The sequence below is a fragment of the Heloderma suspectum genome, chromosome 2 (assembly GCF_057233095.1).
Source record: "Heloderma suspectum isolate Gila_16-S chromosome 2, 16-S_ref, whole genome shotgun sequence".
NCBI classification, from domain to species: domain Eukaryota; kingdom Metazoa; phylum Chordata; class Lepidosauria; order Squamata; family Helodermatidae; genus Heloderma; species Heloderma suspectum.
The window spans coordinates 301,223,256-301,243,990 of NC_139459.1; the positions used below are offsets into that span (position 1 = coordinate 301,223,256).

Genomic DNA, 20,735 nt, shown 5'->3' on the forward strand with positions numbered 1-20,735 from the left:
CAGCTCTACCTCTCTTTTTCATCAAAACCAGGTGAGGCAGTGGCTGTTCTGAATCAGTGCCTGGGCACGGTAATGGACTGGATGAGGGCCAATAAACTGAAACTCAATCCAGACAAGACGGAGGTACTGTTAGTGGGTGGTTTGTCTGCCCGGCTAGGTGATATTCAACCTGTTCTGGAGGGGGTTGCACTCCCCCTAAAGGATCAGGTTCGTAGTTTGGGGGTGCTCTTGGAGCCAGAACTGTCCCTTGAGGCACAGGTGAACTCAGTGGCACGGAGCACTTTTTATCAGCTTAGGCTGGTATACCAACTACGCCCTTATCTGGACAGAGATAGCCTAGCTACAGTTATCCATGCTCTGATAACTTCTCGTCTGGATTACTGCAATGCGTTATACGTGGGGCTGCCTTTGAAAACGGTCCGGAAACTTCAGCTGGTCCAAAATAGGGCAGCAAGATTGTTAACAGGGACTGGCCTGCGAGCTCATATTACGCCAGTACTTTTCCAGCTGCACTGGCTGCCAGTCCATTTCCGGGCCCGATTCAAAGTGCTGGTGTTAACATTCAAAGCCCTTAACGGCTTGGGGCCAGGTTACCTGAAGGATCGCCTCCTCCCATATGTGCCTGCCCGGACCTTAAGATCATCATCAGCGGCCCTTCTCCGTGAGCCCCTGCCAAAGGAAGTGAGGCGGGTGGCTACTAGGAGGAGGGCTTTTTCTGCTGTGGCACCCCAGCTCTGGAATGAGCTCCCTAGTGAGGTTTGCCTGGCGCCTACATTGTACTCCTTTCGGCTCCAGGTGAAGACCTTTTTATTTTCCCAGGCATTTTAGCTTTCTAAATTTTTATCTTTGCTGTTTTAAATCTGTATTTTAAACTCCTGCACTGCTGCTAGATTTTATTGTGGCTGTATTGTTATATTGTGGTTTTAATGGTCTATATAGTTTAAATTGTTTTATTGTGTATTTGGTTTTAATTTTTGTGAACCGCCCAGAGAGCTTCGGCTATTGGGCGATATAGAAATGAAATGAATGAATGAATGAATAAATCTTTTGTTCCATTGTCCGGTCATTGATGGAATCGGGCGGGGGACACACACACACACCAGAATTTCATTCTACTTGCACTAATTCCCACTAGCACAAATGTAAAATTGCACAAATGCAAAAATTAGTGGAAATTTCACCCACCCCAAAAGTGAAAAGTCCTCAGGATCTACATGACTTGGAAACAGCCCATCAGATTCATAGAAATCCAAACTCATTTGAATCCATTGCAAGATTTCGCCAACATCCCTAACACACACACACATCATAGGGGACCTTTAGTGCTGAAGGAACTATTAACTACAAGCAGCTATACAGTTATGAAACAAACCGTGTCTGTACGAGGGAGAATCTTTTTGCATATGTTCTATATTCAGATTGGTTTGTCAAGTATAAATTTCCAGTCTTATAAATCAGCATTGGACAGGCAGTTCAGCAGAGGGCCATAGCATTTTTTGCATTTGTGCAATTTTACATTTGTGCTAGTGGGAATTAGTGCAAGTAGAATGAAATTCTGGTGCCCCCCCCCCCCCGATTCCATCAATGACCGGACAATGGAACAAAAGATTTATTCATTTATTCATTCATTTCATTTCTATACTGCCCAATAGCCGAAGCTCTCTGGGTGGTTCACAAAAATTAAAACCAAACGACACACAATAATTGTAAATGCCTTACAATCCACAAAAATACGGACAAAATCCATACATCCCTTATATCTATGTCTATATCCTAAATCTGTATCTGTCTGCAAATCTGAGTGTTAAATGCATTTCTCACAAGTGGAAGAATTTTAATCCTGAATTGGCCCAGCATATCTAGATGAACCCATTCTATTTTCAGTTTTTTGAACGTCCCTTGAAGGAATCTGCTGTGTACATTATGTAATAAATCCTGAAAGATGCACTGAGCAAGAAACTGCTGACAGTGAAAGCTATTGTGTGCTGGTTGGCTGGAGTTAGAGAACAATGTCCCATTCCTCAGTGTTCACAGGCTGAGGAAAATGTTGTTAGAAGGAGAGGAAGAGGAAAAACAATCAGGAAACATCATGAAGGCAGTAGGAACTGTTGTGGGATAGTTTCCTACAGTTGTATCTACATAGTTGGCTTCAGAATGCATTTTGAGTTGGGGCTATTTTCAGACATGATGTTGTTTGTCTCCTTCTTTGTGTGCGTGTGTGTGTGTGTGTGTGATATATTGTTACACACTTTGGGCAGAATATGGTGAGTTCACTTTAAGAAACTCTGTCTAGAAAGGCTTTGAGACATTACAGGACTATTTGGCAAGTGATCTTGCCATGGGGGCAGCAATAGTAAGTCAAGAATTCAGGTCCTGATTTAGCAGCACCACTCGGTCAAGCAGCGCTTGATTAAGAATTAGGTCAGGCACAGGTCCTGTAACTGGATCAGGCACAGCAGTCAGGGAGATAGATATGCATGCATACCTGTGGCACAAAGCAGTTTCCCATCCAGATGTGATAGAATCATTGGCAGGAAATTTCCCAGTCTTAAGCATTGCAGCTTAGGGGCACAGCAGCTGTCCTGATTCAGTTTTGCCCAGCCAGCCCTTTTGGGAGTCTTAATGGCTTTAACGATGAGTCATCCTAACCTTTGGTCTCCTTGTCCGAAACCAGTACTGACTGTGCTAAGAGTATACTCCTCACTTTTGTTTTACTGTCTTTGTTGGACCCAGGGCCTTTTGTTCCTTTGTAGTGTTTGTTCAAACTCTATAAATATCATTCGTTTGGTTCCTGCCTCCCCACATAGGCCAGGGAAGTTCCATGATTTCCCAAGGGCCTGATACCCCTCCCCCCATGCGCTGGTTGTGTGACAAGCCCAGTTCGTCTTGGTTATACCTCTTGGCTCTCGCTCCTGTCCTGAAATCACTTGAAGCCATGGAACGCTGGTATTCCACCACATGGCCTCGCTACCCACTCATTCCAAACCACCGAAGTCTGGCTGCCTCGGTCCCTGTTCTAGCTGAAGCAATGACCCACCTGCAGCCTCTTTCCAGGCTTTCTTCTTTTGCTGAAACCTCGAGAGTTTCCCCGCACCGCAGCATCATCTCCAGGAGGGATTTAACAAGATCCTAGGAAAGGTATCTTTCAAGCCCTCTCCTATCTTTTTGAGGTCCTTGCACCAGAAATTGTAGCCTCCAGTCCTGTACCCAATGTCCTATCTTGTGCTTGTGTGAGTGTGTTGCAGTTCAGTCTATCTGAACCAGGTTTTGGTTGTAAACCTGGCCACTTTGCTGCAGCCCTGCCCTTGTTGTCAAGTGGGAAGGATCGTGTCCAGGCTTCCTCCCCCCACCCCTTTTGTCTTTCCCTTTTTCCGAGTGAGCCTTTTCTGTTTTATTGGTGAGTTCCTGTGGTGGCTTGATAAAGCAGAAATGGTTCACAAGGAAGTCTGGTGAAAGGAGCAGGAGGAAGTGTGCGATGCACATGTAACCCTAGTCCTGCCCCTTTCGTCATGGTGACCATGCGCCAGGACTAGCCTTCTTGTGCCACCTGCCACTAAAGGCAAACATCTGGGAACTCTTTTCTCCTCCCTGTTTGTGCCATCTCATCCCCAACCCTTTCTCTCCCAGTAGAGGTAGGGCCCCAATTTGCTTAGATCTGTCTGCCTCAGAGCCATAGTCCAGCCCAGTTCAACCTGGATGCGCCATCCACGGCCCTCTTTGCACCACAGCCCTTAGTTTAGCTGCTGAGCAGACGTTGGAGCTAATTTCCCCACCATCCAGACCTGGTACATGGATGTTTACATTCTCCATTTCGCCTTTTGTTACATTTTCTTAGCCTGTCTAGGTGTGTCTGTAATTTATGAACTGAGTCTATTTTAGAGTTCATATAGTGCATATTGCCAATCAGCTAATTCTCAAGAATATTTATTGTGTATAGTTCTGCTTCTTGTGTATTCAGTAACATTTCCCATTTTTGAAGAGAGCTGTGTGTGTGTGTGTGTGTCCATCTTTGGATCAGATCTGTCAAGACCAGCTACAGCCAAAGTTCAAAGACTTCCAAAGACTGGAAAGAGATTCCTGACTATCCAGGAAGATTAATAATATTTTGTTCAAGTCCACAGCAGCTTGCCAGGTGGCCATTCACAGTGACCACAGTGGCCAAACTTGTAAGACCATACGTACAGTAGTACGTACTCCCTGCCTGGATGCTACTTATCTGAGATATAAAAATCAGTTTGGCTAGAAGGGCGAGCTGGTACGATTAGTTGTTGGTCTGTGATCAGGGCTGAGCTTGTTTTTTTCTGAGCCTGTTCTGTACTTTGAATGCATATTTATTTATTTTATTTATTTAAAACCTTTCTTGGCTACCTTTCAGGGCAGAAGCCTTCCCAAGGCGGCTTGTAACAATAAAATACAGAAAAACAATTGAAATATTAAAAGTGATTTTTTATTTATTTATTTTATTTATTGCATTTATATCCCGCCTTTTTTCCTCCAAGGAACTCAAGGCAGCGTACATGATCCTCCTCCTTCCTCCATTTTATCCTCACAACAACAACCCTGTGAGGTGGGCTGGGCTGAGAGTCTGTGACTGGCCCAAAGTCACCCAGTGGGCTTCCATGGCCGAGTGGGGACTAGAACCCGGATCTCCCGACTCCCAGTCCAGCACTCTAGCCACTACACCGTAGACTACAGCGACCAAATAAGGAACGCGAATGGTGGCTCCCTATGGGGGCCGCCATTAGCGTACGCGCTTTTTTTTTTTAAAGTCACCCGTGATAGGCTACGTGATGATTAACGTAGCCTATCATGGCTGACTTTGCAGATCTAGCCGTGATAGGCTACGTTAATCGTCACGTAGCCTATCACGGGGGCGTTTAAAAAAAAAACAAAACTTTCGAGTTCGCGGCCGGGCGAGGTGGGAAGCCTCCCCCCCGGCCTGAATTTCGGCCGGGGCGAGGCGGGAAGCCTCCCCCCCCCGGCCTGAACTTCGCGGGGGGAGCAGCGAAGCGCCTCCCCCCCACCACGAACAAGCTTCGGCGAAAAGTAAGGGACTTTCGTCCACCCCTAATAGGCGATGATCGAATCGCCTCACCCCTACCAATACTCAGCGGCCACATTCTGTACAAGCTGGAGTTTCTGAACCATCCCAGTAACCTTGACCAAAGTCTGGAGGGAATTCTGTTTCAGAATAGGACCCTTTGATGCATCTTTTGAAGAAAATTTCCAAACACTGACGTGTCCTATCCTGTTTTTCCTTGATCAGTTCTGATTAATACTGTTCCAGTGATATCCCAACCCTGCTTATGTTTATGCTAAACATTCTTCAAATACTTATTTGGGAGAATCTAATATTGTGAATGAGAATATTCATTGTACATATATAAAAGATGCATGTAGGTTCGGGGACTAATTTATGTTCTTTGGTTAGTAATTGAACAGGCATAAACAAGACTTGCTGTCAAGAATGGAACTAAATTTTTGGCTGGCAGTTTGGAGGATGTGAATAATCCTTTTATTATGTTGTTTTCCATACAGTCTCTTCCAGTTCTAATATGTCGTGATATTGACTTGTGTGGTCTGTTGACTGGATCAATAAATTGATTGATTGACCAGGGACAGAAGTTTTTTTGTTCTTGAACCACACTACTACTGATATCAGATTTGGGGTTGCTTTGTGTATTTTAACAGATGTATGACAGGTAGAAATTCAATAGATGCAGCTCCCCCCCACATAGAGCAACTCTATGGTTTAAAAGCTGTATCTATTGAATTTCTGTTTGTGATGCAGCTTTTAAAGGCAGAAAGCCCCCGTCAGAGGAAAAACGGTTAATCCTAGCTGATGGTGGATAAGAACACTCATGTCCTGCCTGTGGGCTTCCCCACTGTTGGCCACTGTGTGAATAGAATACTGGACTAGATAGGCCTTTGGTCTGATTCAGCAGGGGCTCTTCTGTTCTTAATGAATGAATGGATGGGCCTGTGGTGGTTGGTATTGGGAGTGTCCTTGATAGTTATTTATTTATTTATTTATTTATTAAATTTATTAATCACCCATCTGGCTGGTTACCCAGCCACTCTGAGCGATGTACAATAATAGAATTATCTACCTACACTACCTACAAGTACAGGGCATGTGGTGGGATACCTTTACCCCACCACATGCCCTGGGGACTGTAGTGTGGTGATGTCAGGATGGAAGCCAGGCTCCCTGGTTTGGTTTCAGATTCTGAGTCAGGTCCAGAGGCAGAGCTAGAGGAAGCTCAGTAGGGACAGAAACTGTGAGGGGGGCTGGGGGATTCTGTCTGTTCTGAACTGCAGAAACGGGGGTTGTCAAGCATTCAGTTTAGCAGGTCACAGGTTGTGCAGGTTTGGCTCCAGTGGGTTCATCTGTAGTTCTGGGCCACTGAGGCTCCCTTGTTTACTTTAACTGGGACATCATTCTGACTCTTACGTAGATAGGGACTAGCTCTGCAAAGGCTTCTTGTAGCTGGGGGCATGAACAGCAAACCACACCTCATGGCTGCATGGCAATTTTGTGCCATACCTGTCCTGCACGTTCTACTTCTCACCGTAAGAATGGGTCTAATGATTGTTCAATATTTTATTGTCGGCTTTAATTGTTGCTTTTATCACTATTTTATTGTGTTTACGTTTTTATCGCTTTTAATATTTTAACTGTTTTTATGTATTTTATTGCTGTGAGCTGCCTTGGGAGGGCTTCTTCCCTGAAAAGTGGCCAGGGGTTTTAAATAAATAGATAGATAGATAGATAGATAGATTTAATTTTAGTGCTTCCTAGAGAGGCTCATTGTGGTCTTCGGGGCACCAGGTAAAAGGACCTAGTTCTTCAGTTTTGTTGCTTAGATGTGTTACTGTGTTTTTAGATCTTTACACTGCGGCTGGCTTTTATTCTGGCTTTTACTTTGTTTTCCTCCACCCCTGTTTTAAACTTTTAATGGTTTTTATTATGTTTTATCATATTGTGTTTTATGGATTTAATTTTCGTGAACCACCCAGAGAGCTTTGGTTATTGGGCAGTATAGAAAAGTTATCATTTAATCAAGCTGACATTTGGCCCTTGTTTTATTCATGCAGGTGAGGCAGAGCAGCGAGGAGGGCAAGATGGATCTTGATGTGCTAAACATGTTTGTGATCGCGGGGGGCACACTGGCCATTCCCATTCTGGCATTTGTGGCATCTTTCCTCCTGTGGCCTTCAGCACTGATCAGAATATACTACTGGTAAGCACTTTATTCCTCACGTCAGATATAAGAACGACAGTTCCAATTTAGGTTGCCCTTGCAGAAGGCGTATATACTTTGCAGGCTTTGCCTTTGTTAGAGTGGAAGATAAGCAGTTTTATTAATTTCAGAGGGCACCCTTGTCTTGTTTTGAAGCGGCCTCCTCCATACCACAACTCCCTGAACGCCAGCGTCCAGTGTAGCGTGATTAGCTCACAGTGGGAAGAGGCACAAGTGGGTGTGCACATAGAGCCATTTGGGAGCATAGGGTTCCTTGGATCCCAGCCTGACCACTACACTGGGAGTGTTTTAGGGCGCAATCCTATGCATGTTTAGACGAGTTGTAGGCCTTTTCTCTGTCTAAACCTGCATAGGATTGTGTCCCAAAGGGGCTGGTCAAGAGGATGACAAAACTTTCTGTATCTCTGGACTGAGCAGGTAGTGTTCTTACTGAGGAGGCAGCTTCATAATTTCACCTAAAGTGACTCCTCTCTAGATGTGGTGGGGAAGCATGAATACTCTTATGCTACTGCGATACCTACAATGTAACACAGGGCTGGGAAACTTGTAGACCAAAACATCTGGAGGGCCACAACTCTCATCAGCCCTAGCCAGCAAGCCAATAGTGAGGGGTGGTGGGAGTTATAGGACAGAAGACCTGGAAGGCCACAAGTTGCCCACCCCTGATGATATGATCAGCCATATGCATAGGTAATTCACTCAGTCTCCCAACCCCCTTCTTCTGAGGGCTTCATCTGTGCATGCGACCTTTTCATAGGAAGATGCCTTACACCAAGTCAGACAATTGGTTCATCTAGCCCAATATTGTTGACTCTGACTGGCAGCAGATCTCCAAGATGTCAGGTAGAGATCTTTCTCTTCACCTGCTACCTGTATGCCTACACTTCCCTAGTATGCCTACAGAGGGCATGGTTATTAAGTAATATATTACATTTAAATATTAAAGTTTCTGTAATATATAATATATGATGGGTAACAGGATACTAGAATAAAAGTAAACCTTCAACTGCATCTATCCCGTAAAATGGTTATTACTGTTAGTGTTCCATTAATATAAATGCTGCTGAAAGAATTCTGCATTATCTTATTACCAATGCATGTCTTTGTTGCTGGTTGCTAGGCAGTACTATATTACCTTGGTTACTTTGTCTGACTAGGGCGATTAGCTCCCCATGAATACAGATTTCTTTGGCCTGTTTCTGAGTGGGGACAAATTGCTTGCCAGAGAGGCTGTCAGAAAAGCTATTTTAAATGTCTAAGCAGGAGTAATTGTTACAATGAGATTGGAATGGACTTAACAAGAGAAGGACTGCATAAAAGATTGGTGCAGGGAAGGAGAGCCAGCAAGGGAAGGATCGAGCAAGAGGAGGAGGAAGGCATGGTTCTGCTAAGCCAGGGAAAAGCAGTCTTGCTGGAAACATGGGAACTGGCTCTCATGCTCCAGCATTGAATAATTGTGTTGATGATGATGAGAACGTTCTCTGTGCAGCTCTCTGGCCATCTCTTTTGCATCAAGTTGTGGGAATCCTGCTGAATTGCACAGTGAGCCTCTCGTGAAGGGACCTTACCAGCAGAAGCGTTAATGGGGCTGAGTTCCATTCTGATGGAACAGAAGCGTTAATGGGGCTGAGCGACAGCTGCCTTTTGTGCTGCTGCTACTGCTGTTAAGGCTTCCAGCGGCTCTGTCAGCCTTAGGTCAGATTAGCGGAGCAGCTCCGAATTAGCGTTGTCCTATCGACTCTTTGTAAGGGGTGCTCGCGAACGTTGTGAAATAGCTACAGCTCTCTGAGGCTTCGATGTGAATGTTTTTATTTCACACAACGGCAGTCTCCTCTTTGTAATGATACAAGAAAGCCCCCTATGTCTTTCTGACTGTACCTCTGGGTTAACAGAAGTAGTAGATTTTGTTGCCCTACCGCCACTCCGTGGAGAGGGTGGGTAGCCATGGATGGGGATGTATACAAGTATATGACACAGTTGCTTTTGCGGTTATAGGTGATAGTTAGCTACCCACAGCTTCTAGGGCAGCCACTCACACATCACCAAAGAAAAGGATAGAAGAGGTCAGGAACCCAGATTTGCATAAAGTTTACATAGAAGCAAATTTAGAAATCATGACTGTAATTTATATGGAAATACAATACATCTCAACAGAATGGTGACTGCACTGTGACTAGAGGACCTGTGTGCCTGTTCTGTCTGCTGCCCGGGTGCAGGTTTTGATCACAACTTAAGGCTCCTGTTCTCCTGGCTGCTTATGGTTCTTTATCTTTAAACTGGATTTCGACTGGAGAACCCTCCAAATAGCGGACCCCTCTGGGCTATGGGGGGACTGGGGAAGATGGAGAAGGGAGGTGGGAAGCAGTAGGTGGGTCAGCATCCTGGTAGCCCCCACCGGTGGGCCTTCCTAACAACCTCTGTCCATTCATCTGCTGCCTGGCTCTCATAAATACTCTGCAGAAAGAAGTTATCTGTAGGCTTCCAAAGGGATACCTCCAGTCCTGCCTTCCCTTCATTATACTTGCTGTTCATCTTCCAATTCTCGCTCCTGCTCTGCCATCAATGGGACATGTTACTGATTTCCCCTGGGACATGTTATCGATCTCCCCTTGCAATCTTTAGGAAAGAGATCCAAGTTAGTTGCTTCCTCATCCGTCACACTTTGTGGAAATAGAGCACTGAAGTGCTGAGGCCTTCCTCTCCGCTTGTTCTCATAGCATGCCTAGAACTTTCCTTTTAAGATATCAAGGATTAGAGGCCTTTGCCTGCCATTCAAACTGAGCTCGCAGGAACGTTTGCACCACTGATGTGTATATTACAAATCATTTCACATGTGGGTAAGGGTGGGCTTTAAATTAAAATGCTCTTATGTTGCAAAACAGCAAGTAACCTCACTTCTACCCTCTCTGAGAGAGTCCAGCAAGCCCATAACCCTTAGACAGGTTTCTTAGGATGGGATTCTCTTTCTCAATCAAGCGAAGTTGCTCGGTAACACTCCTACGCTCCCTCTTTTCTTCCTGCCCTATCCGATGATTCTAAATATGTCACTCTAGCAGCTTATTGCAATGTTGTCCATTATGGGCCTGCAAGTAGCTCACTCTCTCAAAGATTCATGGGTGTATCTTTGGTTTATAAAGATCCTGGAACATATTGGGGCTTGCAGAAATATGATAATCACATCTCCCCCCTACCCCATCCCAATCCGGTTGTGTTCCTTTTGTGGTGCTTGGTGGAGATATGGAAATGCCTGGTGTGGTCTTTTACTGTTTCCTCCCCACACCCACCCCATCTCTTTCTGTGTGCTTGACTGTTTATTACTGGGGGCATCAGCGGCTCATGTTAACGCTATGTGAGGGATCACTTGAGTGAATTGGTCAGAATACCTTGTTCTTCATAGTACTAATCCCTTTTGGTATGGTGGTGACAATGTCAATATGGAGCATCTCTATCAAGATACAAATTGGGAACAAAAATTGTCCTTTGTATTTGGGGAACACTTTCCAGACCCACTGCACAACTTAATTTTCATGTACACCCTCAAAATGGGATGTGTAGGGGACAGTGGGAGGGGGAAGAGGAGATTCGGTTTGCGTGCACTAGTGTAGTGTTTTGCATCCTTTTGATCGTGGTCCAGTGGTAGCTCTGCTTGTTGTTGTTCAGTCGTTAAGTTGTGTCCGGCTCTTTGTGACCCCATGGACCATAGCACGCTATAGTCCAGGGGACTCGTAAGAGTCTTCTCCAGCACCACAGTTAGAAAGCATCAATTCTTCGGCACTCAGCCTTCCTTATAGTCCAGCTCTCACAGCCATACGTTACTACTGGGAAAACCATAGCTTTGATTAGATGGACCTTTGTCGGCCAGGTGATGTCTCTGCTTCTTACTATGATGTCTAGGTTTACCATAGCTTTCCTCCCAAGGAGCAAGCGTCTTTTAATTTTTTAAGCAAGCTACAGTCACTGTCTGTGGTGCTCTTGGAGCCCAAGAAAATAAAATCTGTCACTGCTTCCATTTTGTCCCCTTCTATATGCCAGGAAGTAATGGGGCCAGATGCCATGATCTTAGTTTTTTTTAATGTTGAGTTTCAAACCAGCTTTTGCACTCTCCACTTTCACCCTCAACAAGAGGCTCTTTAGATCCTCTTCGCTTTCTGCCATTAGGGTGGTATCGTCTGTGTATCTGAGGTTGTTGATAATTCCCCCGGCAATCTTAATTCCGACCTGTGATTCATCCAACCCGGCATCTCATGATGTACTCTGCATATAAGTTAAATAAGCAGGGCGACAATATGCGGCCTTGTCGTACTTCTTTCCCAATTTTGAACCAATTGGTTTTCCATGTCCGGTTCTTACTGTTGCTTCTTGACCTTTGTACAGGTTTGTCAGGAGACAGGTAAGGTGGTCTGGTATTCCCATCTCCCCGGGATCATTATGTTCTGGTGGATAGTGCTTGATTAGGGTTTGGGATAAATGAGTTTAGATTTCTTCTGATGTGTGTGGGGTTCTTTTCTTTTTCTTTTCTTTTCTTTTCTTTTCTGGATAGCTTTGCATTGCAAGTTCCAATATTATTTCCCATTTTGAAAACTGGAGTAGTGATTCATCTTCATCCTGTGAAGATGACTGGCATAAGGATGTTGCAACACTTTGCATATAAAAAGTGGCATGATTGTTATTTGAAGACTGACCCCTCTACATGCTAACATGTTGTCAATGTATTAATGGAATAATGAATACAGATGGGAGGCAGACCTTGAACTCCCTTTTGGCAGTATAAATTGAGAGTAACAAGCTTTACATCAGTGCCTTCGGATCCTTTAAAAATGAATTGTTAATTTGAAAAATTAAGATAGCAGTAGAGAGATTGTACTGTTGAAATACTGGAACAATGTAAAGGTCAGTTATCCAATGTTGCAGCCAAAACAAACATGTTGAGATGCAATTAAATTATGGAGATATAGATAATTACTACAATATACCTCCATTCTAAACTTATTTAAAGTTAATAGATCCTTAGAAAATATATACACGTGTTCCCCCAAATATTTATTGAACTATACAGAAAATTTACAAAAGACGTAAAACAAAGCTATATTGGTTCAAGACAAAATATCAGGGCTGACTCATAGGCAGTGGTCTAAGATGAGCCAGAAAGCAGAGTTATGCTTTGATCTGGGGATCAGAGCCAAGGGATGAAGCCAGGAGTCAGGACTGAAGAGCAAGTTGGAATTGAAGGACAAACCAAGACTCAAGAGTGAGACAAAAGCCAGGACTGGAGAACAACAAAAGGATTTACGAAGGCTGTGTTGCTTGGGCAAGGCTCAAATAGAACAGGAAGGCCTTTTATATTCCTTTCTGTCCAGAAGGGTCCAGTGACCAGTATGGTTGGGTGGAGTCAGCCAAGAACGTGAGGGTAATATGCTGCGATCCGCAGTTTGGTAGCATACCTCTTGGAGCAGCAGCAGCACGGATCCAAACACTACCAGTTTGAATCTCAGCAGCTCCCGATAATGACCTGGTTTGCATGTATGACAACCCAGAGTACGGGTAGATAATGGGTTGAGTTTGGGTTGTCATCGAACCATGGATTGTTGTTGAATTGTGGGTCTGTTGTTATGTGCAAACTCTGCACTATCTATGGATTGTTAACTATGAACAAACCAAAATTCACAACCCAACAACAAACCATGGGATCTCTTCCTGGGTTGTTCATGTTTAACAAGCTGTAGTTCAACCATAGTGCAGACTTTACACATAACAGCAACCCATGATTCAACAGCAACCCACGATTCAACAGCAACCCATACTCAACCAGTACTCTAGGTTGTCATTACGTGTGAACCAGGTCCATGTGAGGAGAGACACCCAGTCATCTAGAGCAGGCTTTGGCCAACACCACACCTTGTGGCAGCAATTCTATAATTTAACTATGCACTGTGTCCTCTTGCCTGTCCTAGGACTCACCATTCAGCTTCCTTGGATGTATATATTAATTTAATATATATCCAATCCGTAGTGCATCTCGAAAACTCAATATTTGTGTACAATTCCCAGTGTTAAGCTTACTATTCTGAGTTGATTAGCAAACAGTTTCCCTTCATTTTAATCTTTTGCTTGATTTCAGGATAACCAGCAGGCCCTATTTCAACAGGTTCCAGTGCCAGGATGGTAACAGCCACCAATACTCTTATGCTGGGATTCCTCGTGCCCCCATGTTATAAGTGTATTGCTCTGCTATGGGTTGGATGGTGTCCGATAAGATGGGGCAGAAGTGGAAAAGGGGAGGGGCAGGCAGCGACGTCTTGAGTCCATCAAAGCAAAGCCAGGATACAAATGCTTTTACGCTGGCGCTGTAATCGCTGCACTGCGTTCCTTCTGCTCTGAAATGTTCTTGCTGTTGCCAGGTATTGGCGTCGAGCGCTGGGCATGCAAGTTAGATACGTGAACTATGACGGCTACCAGTTCTGCTATTCCTGCCGAGGGAGACCCGGCCACAGAGCCTCTGTCCTCATGTTGCATGGATTCTCTGCCCACAAAGATATGTGGCTCGCTCTAGTCAAGGTAGGCTTCTGTTTCTCTGGCAGTAAAACAGTTCTACGTCGGCGAAAAGAACTTTGTTCTTGTGCCAAGGTGTGGCTAAGGGTGGTTGACATGTGGCTTTAACAGTGGATTAGCCATGTTTCTGTGGCCAGCTTGCACGGCCACTGGACATGTGTATTGCATAGCCCGTGGGGCTCCTGATGTTGCTGGAGACGAGGCTGGACAGCCATCTGTCGGGGATGCCCTGACTTGGATTCCTGCGTTGAGCAGGGGGTTGGACTCGATGGCCTTGCAGGCCCCTTCCAACCCTACTGTTCTATGATTCTGTGAGATACTGGGGATCGAAACTGGGACCTTCTGCATGCAAAGCAGGGGCTGTGCCACTGAGCTATGGCAATTCTGTAATGGTAGTGGCTGGAAACTTGTTCTGATTTTGCTTTTGATGAATTGGTTTAGCAAAATATCTCTTCCCACTTCCTAACCACTTAGTGCTTGTTCTCTGCAGTTCCTTCCGAAGAACCTACACTTGATTTGTGTTGACATGCCAGGTCACGCGGGCACTACTCGGTCATCCTTGGATGACTTCTCAATCTATGGACAAGTGAAAAGAATACACCAGGTAAAGACTCCAGAAATGGACCTCAACGTTATTGTGACCTTCTCTTGGTTCTACCTCCTTGAATGCAGGAACCAGTTTTGGGCTCATTGTTCTGAAGTGACTTTAGTTTTGGTGAAGAGAAAATTTTTTTTGAAGATGAGGTCATGTTTTTTTTTTTTTTAAAGGACAGGTAAGGACAGGTTACAGCAAAACCCCAAAGTTATATGCCAGTATTTGAATGGAAGTGGTGTTACCTGCAAGTTTTCCATGCTTTCTGCATTCACCAGCAAACATGCCAGCTATTCACAGTCTCAAAGATTTTCTTGTCAGCATTCTGACCCTCAAATCCTTAATCTGCTTAATTCTTCAAATCCTGCCCCCTGAAGATCTAAGTTCGTCAGTGAGCACAAGATGTTGCAGCAGGCTGACTGGGCGGCTGGGCAGTTTGCACTTTGACTAAAATGATTCCCTCTGTACTCCATAGAAATTGAATTTCTGAACGTGGCTAATAATGGCCTTCCCCCTGTTCTTTTCTAACAGGCTGAGTTACAAGAATGTCACTGAAGTAGCTTTTCTTATCTTGAAAAGATGTCTCCTTCCTCTCTGTCAGTGGCTCAGCGCCTAACAAGTGACTCGTTTGTCAGAATGCTGCTTTTGCTCTAAGCATTTCCATTAAATATAAGTAGATTAAGGGAGCAATCCTGTGGCCCACTAGACACTGTCTAGAGCAGAGCATTCCAAACTTTTCATGCTGGTGACACACTTTTTAGATATGCATCATTTCGTGACACGGTAATTCAGTTTTACTAGCAAACTGGAGGTTAAACTAACCCGTTATAAGAGATGCGGACACATACATAAATTGTAATAACGAAATGTATGGGGATACAACATATCTCATGAAAACCTTTCATTTATATTTTTAAAAACATATGATTTGTAAGATAATAACATACATTGTTGTCATTTATGACTAACAGTGTGTAAATATGTGCAAGAATTTAAAAAAGTTGAATAACACCAATAACAACTTACCATTTTAATGGGATGTATGAGGTTGATGGGATGAACACAGCTTTTCAATATTTGGTGGAATATTAGATAAAGACACTTGCATTTCGTCATCAAGCATTTTTAAGCTTCCAAGTTTCAGTGTCTTTAAGTTTGCCATCGTTGAAAAGGATACTTCACAAATGTATGTAGTACAAAACTGCAGAAGAATTTTTAGTGCTTTTTTAGCTATGTTTGGATGCATTTTTGAAATGCATATCCAAAAGCTGTCTAAGTCACCCTGTTCATGCATCATTAACAGATTTCAATCATTTTTTATGTCAGCTAATTCTTCTTCAATAAGTGGAAAGTTCCTCATTGCAGTTGAAAGAAATGGATTTCTGATCCAATCATAGTCTTGGATTTCAACATTTGAGAAGTAATGATGAACTTTCTCTCCAAGCAATGTTAAATGGTCAACAATTAGCGAGCTGATACCACATTTTAGCTGGCACTCAGCAGTTTTGGAAAACATTTCAAAATTTCCTTCTTTCACTTTCCTTTTCCAAATTGCTCTTTGGTTTCTCATAGCACATCTACCGCTGTTAAGATATTTTCTTTTATCTACCGCTGTTGAGATATTTTCTCCTTTTCCTTGCATACTGGTGTTTATTTTATTCAAATGTTCAAATATGTCAGCAAGATATGCCAATTTTGTGCACCAGAGTTTGCTTTGAATTAGATTGCAGAATTCATTTTGCTGATTTTCCTCAAAAAGTTTAAGCATCATTTCCCTCAATTCATATACACGACAAAGCACTCGACCTCTTGAGAGCCAACGAACTTCTGTGTGTAGGAGAAGCTTTTTAAACCTTGCCCCCATGTCTTCACAAATATGAGCAAATAATCTTGATTGAAGAGGTCTACTTTTAATGTAATTGACCATTTGAACCACTTTGTCCAAAACTTTTCTTAATTCTTTTCCAATTGTTTGCGCGACTAGTGCTTCGCGATGTAAAAAGCAATGAGTAATTATAATATTTTCATTCTCTTTCTTTCCTAAAGCTATAAAACCTTTTGTTGAACCAACCATTGAGGCTGTGCCATCTGTGCACATTCCTACACAATTTAACCATTGCAAATTATTTTCCTTCATGAAGCAATCAAAAGTTTTAAATATATCTTCGCCTCTAGTTCTCATTGGAAGTTCTAGACAACACAAGAATTGCTCAATAATTCTGTCAGTATGAATGAAACATATAAAAACCAATAATTGTGCTAACCCACTGACATCTGTTGCTTCATCTAATTGCAATGTAAAGATCATATTATTGTCTTGAAAAATATCCTTCATTTGCTGCTTAATGTCATCAGACATGTCTTGAATACGTCTTCCGATCGTGTTATCTGCCAAAGGGATTTTATTAACTTCTATATGTAACTTCTAGAATTTAGCATATGATATTCCCAACTTTTTGTGACATCCTTTTTTTAGCTTTCCCAGGTCTAGCATAGAACTCTGGAGGAGGAGGTGCAGGGAGTGCTGATCATATTTGCAGATGACACAAAATTGGGCAGGATAGCAAATACTTTGGAAGACAGAAACAGAATTCAAAGTGATCTTGATAGACTGGAGCGCTGGGCAGAAAACAACAGAATGAAGTTTAATAGGGATAAATGCCAAGTTCTGCACCTAGGAAGAAGAAACCAAAGGCACAGTTACAAGATGGGGGATACGTGGCTCAACAACACTACAAGCGAGAAGGATCTTGGAATTGTTGTCCATCACAGGCTGAATATGAGCCAACAATGTGATGTGGCTGCAAAAAAGGCCAATGCTCTTTTGGGCTGCATTAATAGAAGCATAGCTTCCAAATCCCGGGAAGTACTAGCTCCCCTCTACTCAGCACTGGTTAGGCCTCATCTGGAGTACTGTGTCCAGTTCTGGGCACCACACTTTAAGAAGGATACAGACAAACTGGAGAGGGTTCAGAGGCGGGCAACAAAGATGATCAGGGCACTGGAAACAAAATCCTATGAAGAGAGACTGAAAGAACTGGGAATGTTTAGCCTTGAGAGGAGAAGACTGAGGGGAGATAGGATAGCGTTCTTCAAGTCCTTGAAAGGTCGTCACAGAGAGGAAGGCCACGATCTCTTCTTGATCATCCCGGAGTGCAGGACACGGAATAATGGGCTCAAGTTACAGGAAACCAGATTCCGGCTGAACATCAGGAAAAGCTTCCTGACTGTTAGAGCAATACGACAATGGAACCAATTACCTAGGGAGGTGGTGGGCTCCCCCACACTGGAGGCGTTCAAGTCAAGGCTGGACAGCCATCTGTCAGGGATGCTCTGACTTGGATTCCTGCATTGAGCAGGGGGTTGGACTCGATGGACTTGTAGGCCCCTTCCAACCCTACTATTCTATAATTCTATGAGATTCTTTGCTGCTGTGTTGCTTTTGAAATGAACACCTCTAATCTCTCACAGCTCATTATGAAATTGCTGCCCTATAGTATGCTAATGCATTGTTGCCCATTTGATCTTTCAGTTTGTTGAATGTATCAGTCTGAACAGAAAACCCTTTCATCTAGTTGGCACTTCGATGGGCGGAAATGTGGCAGGCGTTTATGCTGCTGAGTACCCAGCGGAGATCTGCAGCTTAAGTCTTGTCTGCCCTGCAGGTGAGTGACACAAATGAACTCTTGACTCCCGAGGAATTAGTGGGGTGTATGCCTGGGGTCGGTGTTCCCATGATAGACACTGGGAGGAAGCAGGGCTCAAACAACTAGAACCTTGAGCTGTTACAGTGCCCCTTTGCTCTTGGTTCAGATAAACACCTAAGTAATTAAGGGAGGAAGTACTCATTATATTAAATGTGTGGCTGCCACTAAAAACAACAACCATGTGTGTAATTCCCCGCTCCCCCCTTGCAGTAATGTCTAGAACAGCCTCCCCCAACCTGGTGCCCTCCAGATGTTTTGGACTTTAATTCCCATCAGCCAGCATGGCCAATGGTCAGGAATTCTGGGAGTTGTAGTCCAAAACATCTGGAGGACAGCAGGTTGGGAAAAGTTGGTCTAGAGCAGCTTGCTGTGTCCTGGTGTCAAGGTGTTGTGTCTTCTGTACCTCCCCCGGTGGCAGCCAGTGATGAGTGGGAAACAGGTTACACTACAGCATCAGGACATGGATGAGTCATCCTAGATATTACAGAGGACGAAACTAAACACATAGCTGCTGATTTCAGTGACAGTTATGCATTTAATTCAATTTATAGTTCCACCGTATGTAGCGGAAGTATCAGATGCATACTTGAAGGTACTATTGAGTTAGGACTCGGGGTCCCCAGTCTTTTTGGGGTCACTGGGCACATTTGGAATCTTGAGTGTCATGGGTGCTCTCACAAAATGGCTGCCATAGAGCAGGGCTTGCCTATTCATAAAATGGCTGCCATGGTGGTCCCGGCCAGTCACAAAACACTCCTTTCCCAGAAGCCAAACTGGTGAGACTAAAAGAAAAGTAAGCTGCCCAAGAACCTAAGTACAAGGCACAGGTGGGGTCTGAGTTCCAAAAGACAAAGGCACTCTCTTGAACCCCAGTAAAGATGGTGTTGGAGGGCAGCCCTTCGCTTTGCAGCATACCAGCCTCCCAGTTAAATTTTTGGAATCCTAAGAAACAAAATAAAAACCAGGAGAGGCAGGGAGTTTGGTGGGTGCGAAGAAAGCTGTCTGTGGACACATTGGCGCCCATGGGCACCATATTGGAAGCTCCAGAGTTAGGACCTGACATTTTTGTCCCTGCCTGTGTTTTAAGAAATAATGTATACGTTTCCTCTGGCAGGTCTGTTCAAGGAATACCACGGTAATCTTTTTGAACTTTAATAAGCAGGTGTTCTCCTCCTTTCACTGCAGGGCTACGACATGACCCAGAAAGCAAATTTGTTAAGCAACTGCGGGAGCTGAAGGAGTCTGAGAGCCTGGACAGGATCCCTTTAATTCCATCCACCCCTGAGGAAATGGCAGACATGCTGAAGCTCTGCTCTTACGTTCGCTTTAAAGTGCCCCAGCAGGTAAGAAGTAAGAATGGCAGGGAAGTCTTTAATTGGGAATCTCGTGTAGCCGAAAGCTACTGGATGTGCTTTCTGAAACAATGAGCCCGATGCTATCTTAGTAAATGTTTGATTAACACACTGAAATATATTGTATGGGGCAGATATTGGCCTGTGACTGGCCGGCTTGCACTGATCCTGGGAGAACCACTGAGTTGTATCCCTTTAAGGCAATAGCTTCTCTCTAGTCGTGAGACACGTTTCGCAAGCTTCCACAGACTACCGGAAGCCCCTGTTCTCTCCCCAGAGTATTTCAGAGATATATAGAGAACATTGATATTGCCCATCTTCCCACACCCAACGTAAAAGACATGAAACGGCTCTTCAGTCACAAGTCAAATACACAAATGGTAAGGCTTCGAAATATCATACATTTGTAAGCCTTCTGTTCACCTTTCTTGTTTCTGAGCCTTTCAGACATGATGCCTTATCTCAAAACCCATGAGGTCTAGTGAATTATTTAAACAATGAATTCTACTTGAAAGTCCACCAAAGCGTCTGGAAGGAATGTTGTCCTTTTCTCACTTTAACAATTTGGTCTGGTTACAGAAATCAGCCAGGATGCCCTATGTTCCCAGGGACACCTGGGAACATAGGAAGCCACCTTACAATTTGTCAGGCCAGTGGTCTATCTAGTTCAGCAGGGGTCTCCAACCTTTTTGGGTTGGTGGGCCCATTTGGAATTGTGTGAGCGTCACGAGCATTCTGACAGAATGGCTGCCGTTGGGGGTGGGGGGCTTGCCATTCATCAAATGGTTGGTCTCATTTCTAAGAAGACAAACTGGTGAGACTGAAAGAAAAGCGACTTGCTCAAGAACCTAAGAACAAGTCAGAGGTGAGATCTGAGCCCTTACACACAAAGCCACTCTTCCGAGCCCAAATAAAAATGTAGCTGGAAAGCAGCAGTTTGCTTTGCGGCACGTCAGCATTAGTAATAATAATGATGATGATAATAACATTAATATTACTAATAATTAACAATTAGTGATTAATTAATTGTCTAAAGAAATAAAATAAAAATCAGGAGGGGCAAGGAGCCCGGTGGGCTCCAAGAGAGGTGCCTGCGGGCACACTGGCGTCCTCAGGCACTCTTGGGGTCCCAGGTGGCTCTCCCCGGTTTCAGACAGGGAGTTTTTCCCCAGCCGGGACCTTCTACATGCAAAGCATCTGCTTGACTGCTGAGCGATGCCCACACCTAGCTGTGAGTAGGGATGGGCGGATTCCCTACCTGCTGCTCCGA

General features: G+C 44.1%; 1 protein-coding gene across 4 annotated transcripts in view; it reads left to right on the top strand.

Annotated features, from left to right (window-relative positions):
- The window catches only part of LOC146354893 (monoacylglycerol lipase ABHD6-like), a 41,726-nt gene that overhangs the window by 9,866 nt on the left and 11,125 nt on the right, over positions 1-20,735 (top strand). For all 4 annotated transcript variants that reach the window (XM_084840128.1, XM_084840130.1, XM_084840132.1 and 1 more), the window contains exons 2-6: positions 7,099-7,244; positions 13,664-13,820; positions 14,305-14,418; positions 17,939-18,071; positions 19,299-19,456. In XM_084840128.1, coding sequence (XP_084696254.1) covers positions 7,126-7,244; positions 13,664-13,820; positions 14,305-14,418; positions 17,939-18,071; positions 19,299-19,456 — 681 coding nt within the window. In that variant the 5' untranslated portion in view covers positions 7,099-7,125. The remainder of the gene's footprint in view (positions 1-7,098; positions 7,245-13,663; positions 13,821-14,304; positions 14,419-17,938; positions 18,072-19,298; positions 19,457-20,735) is intronic.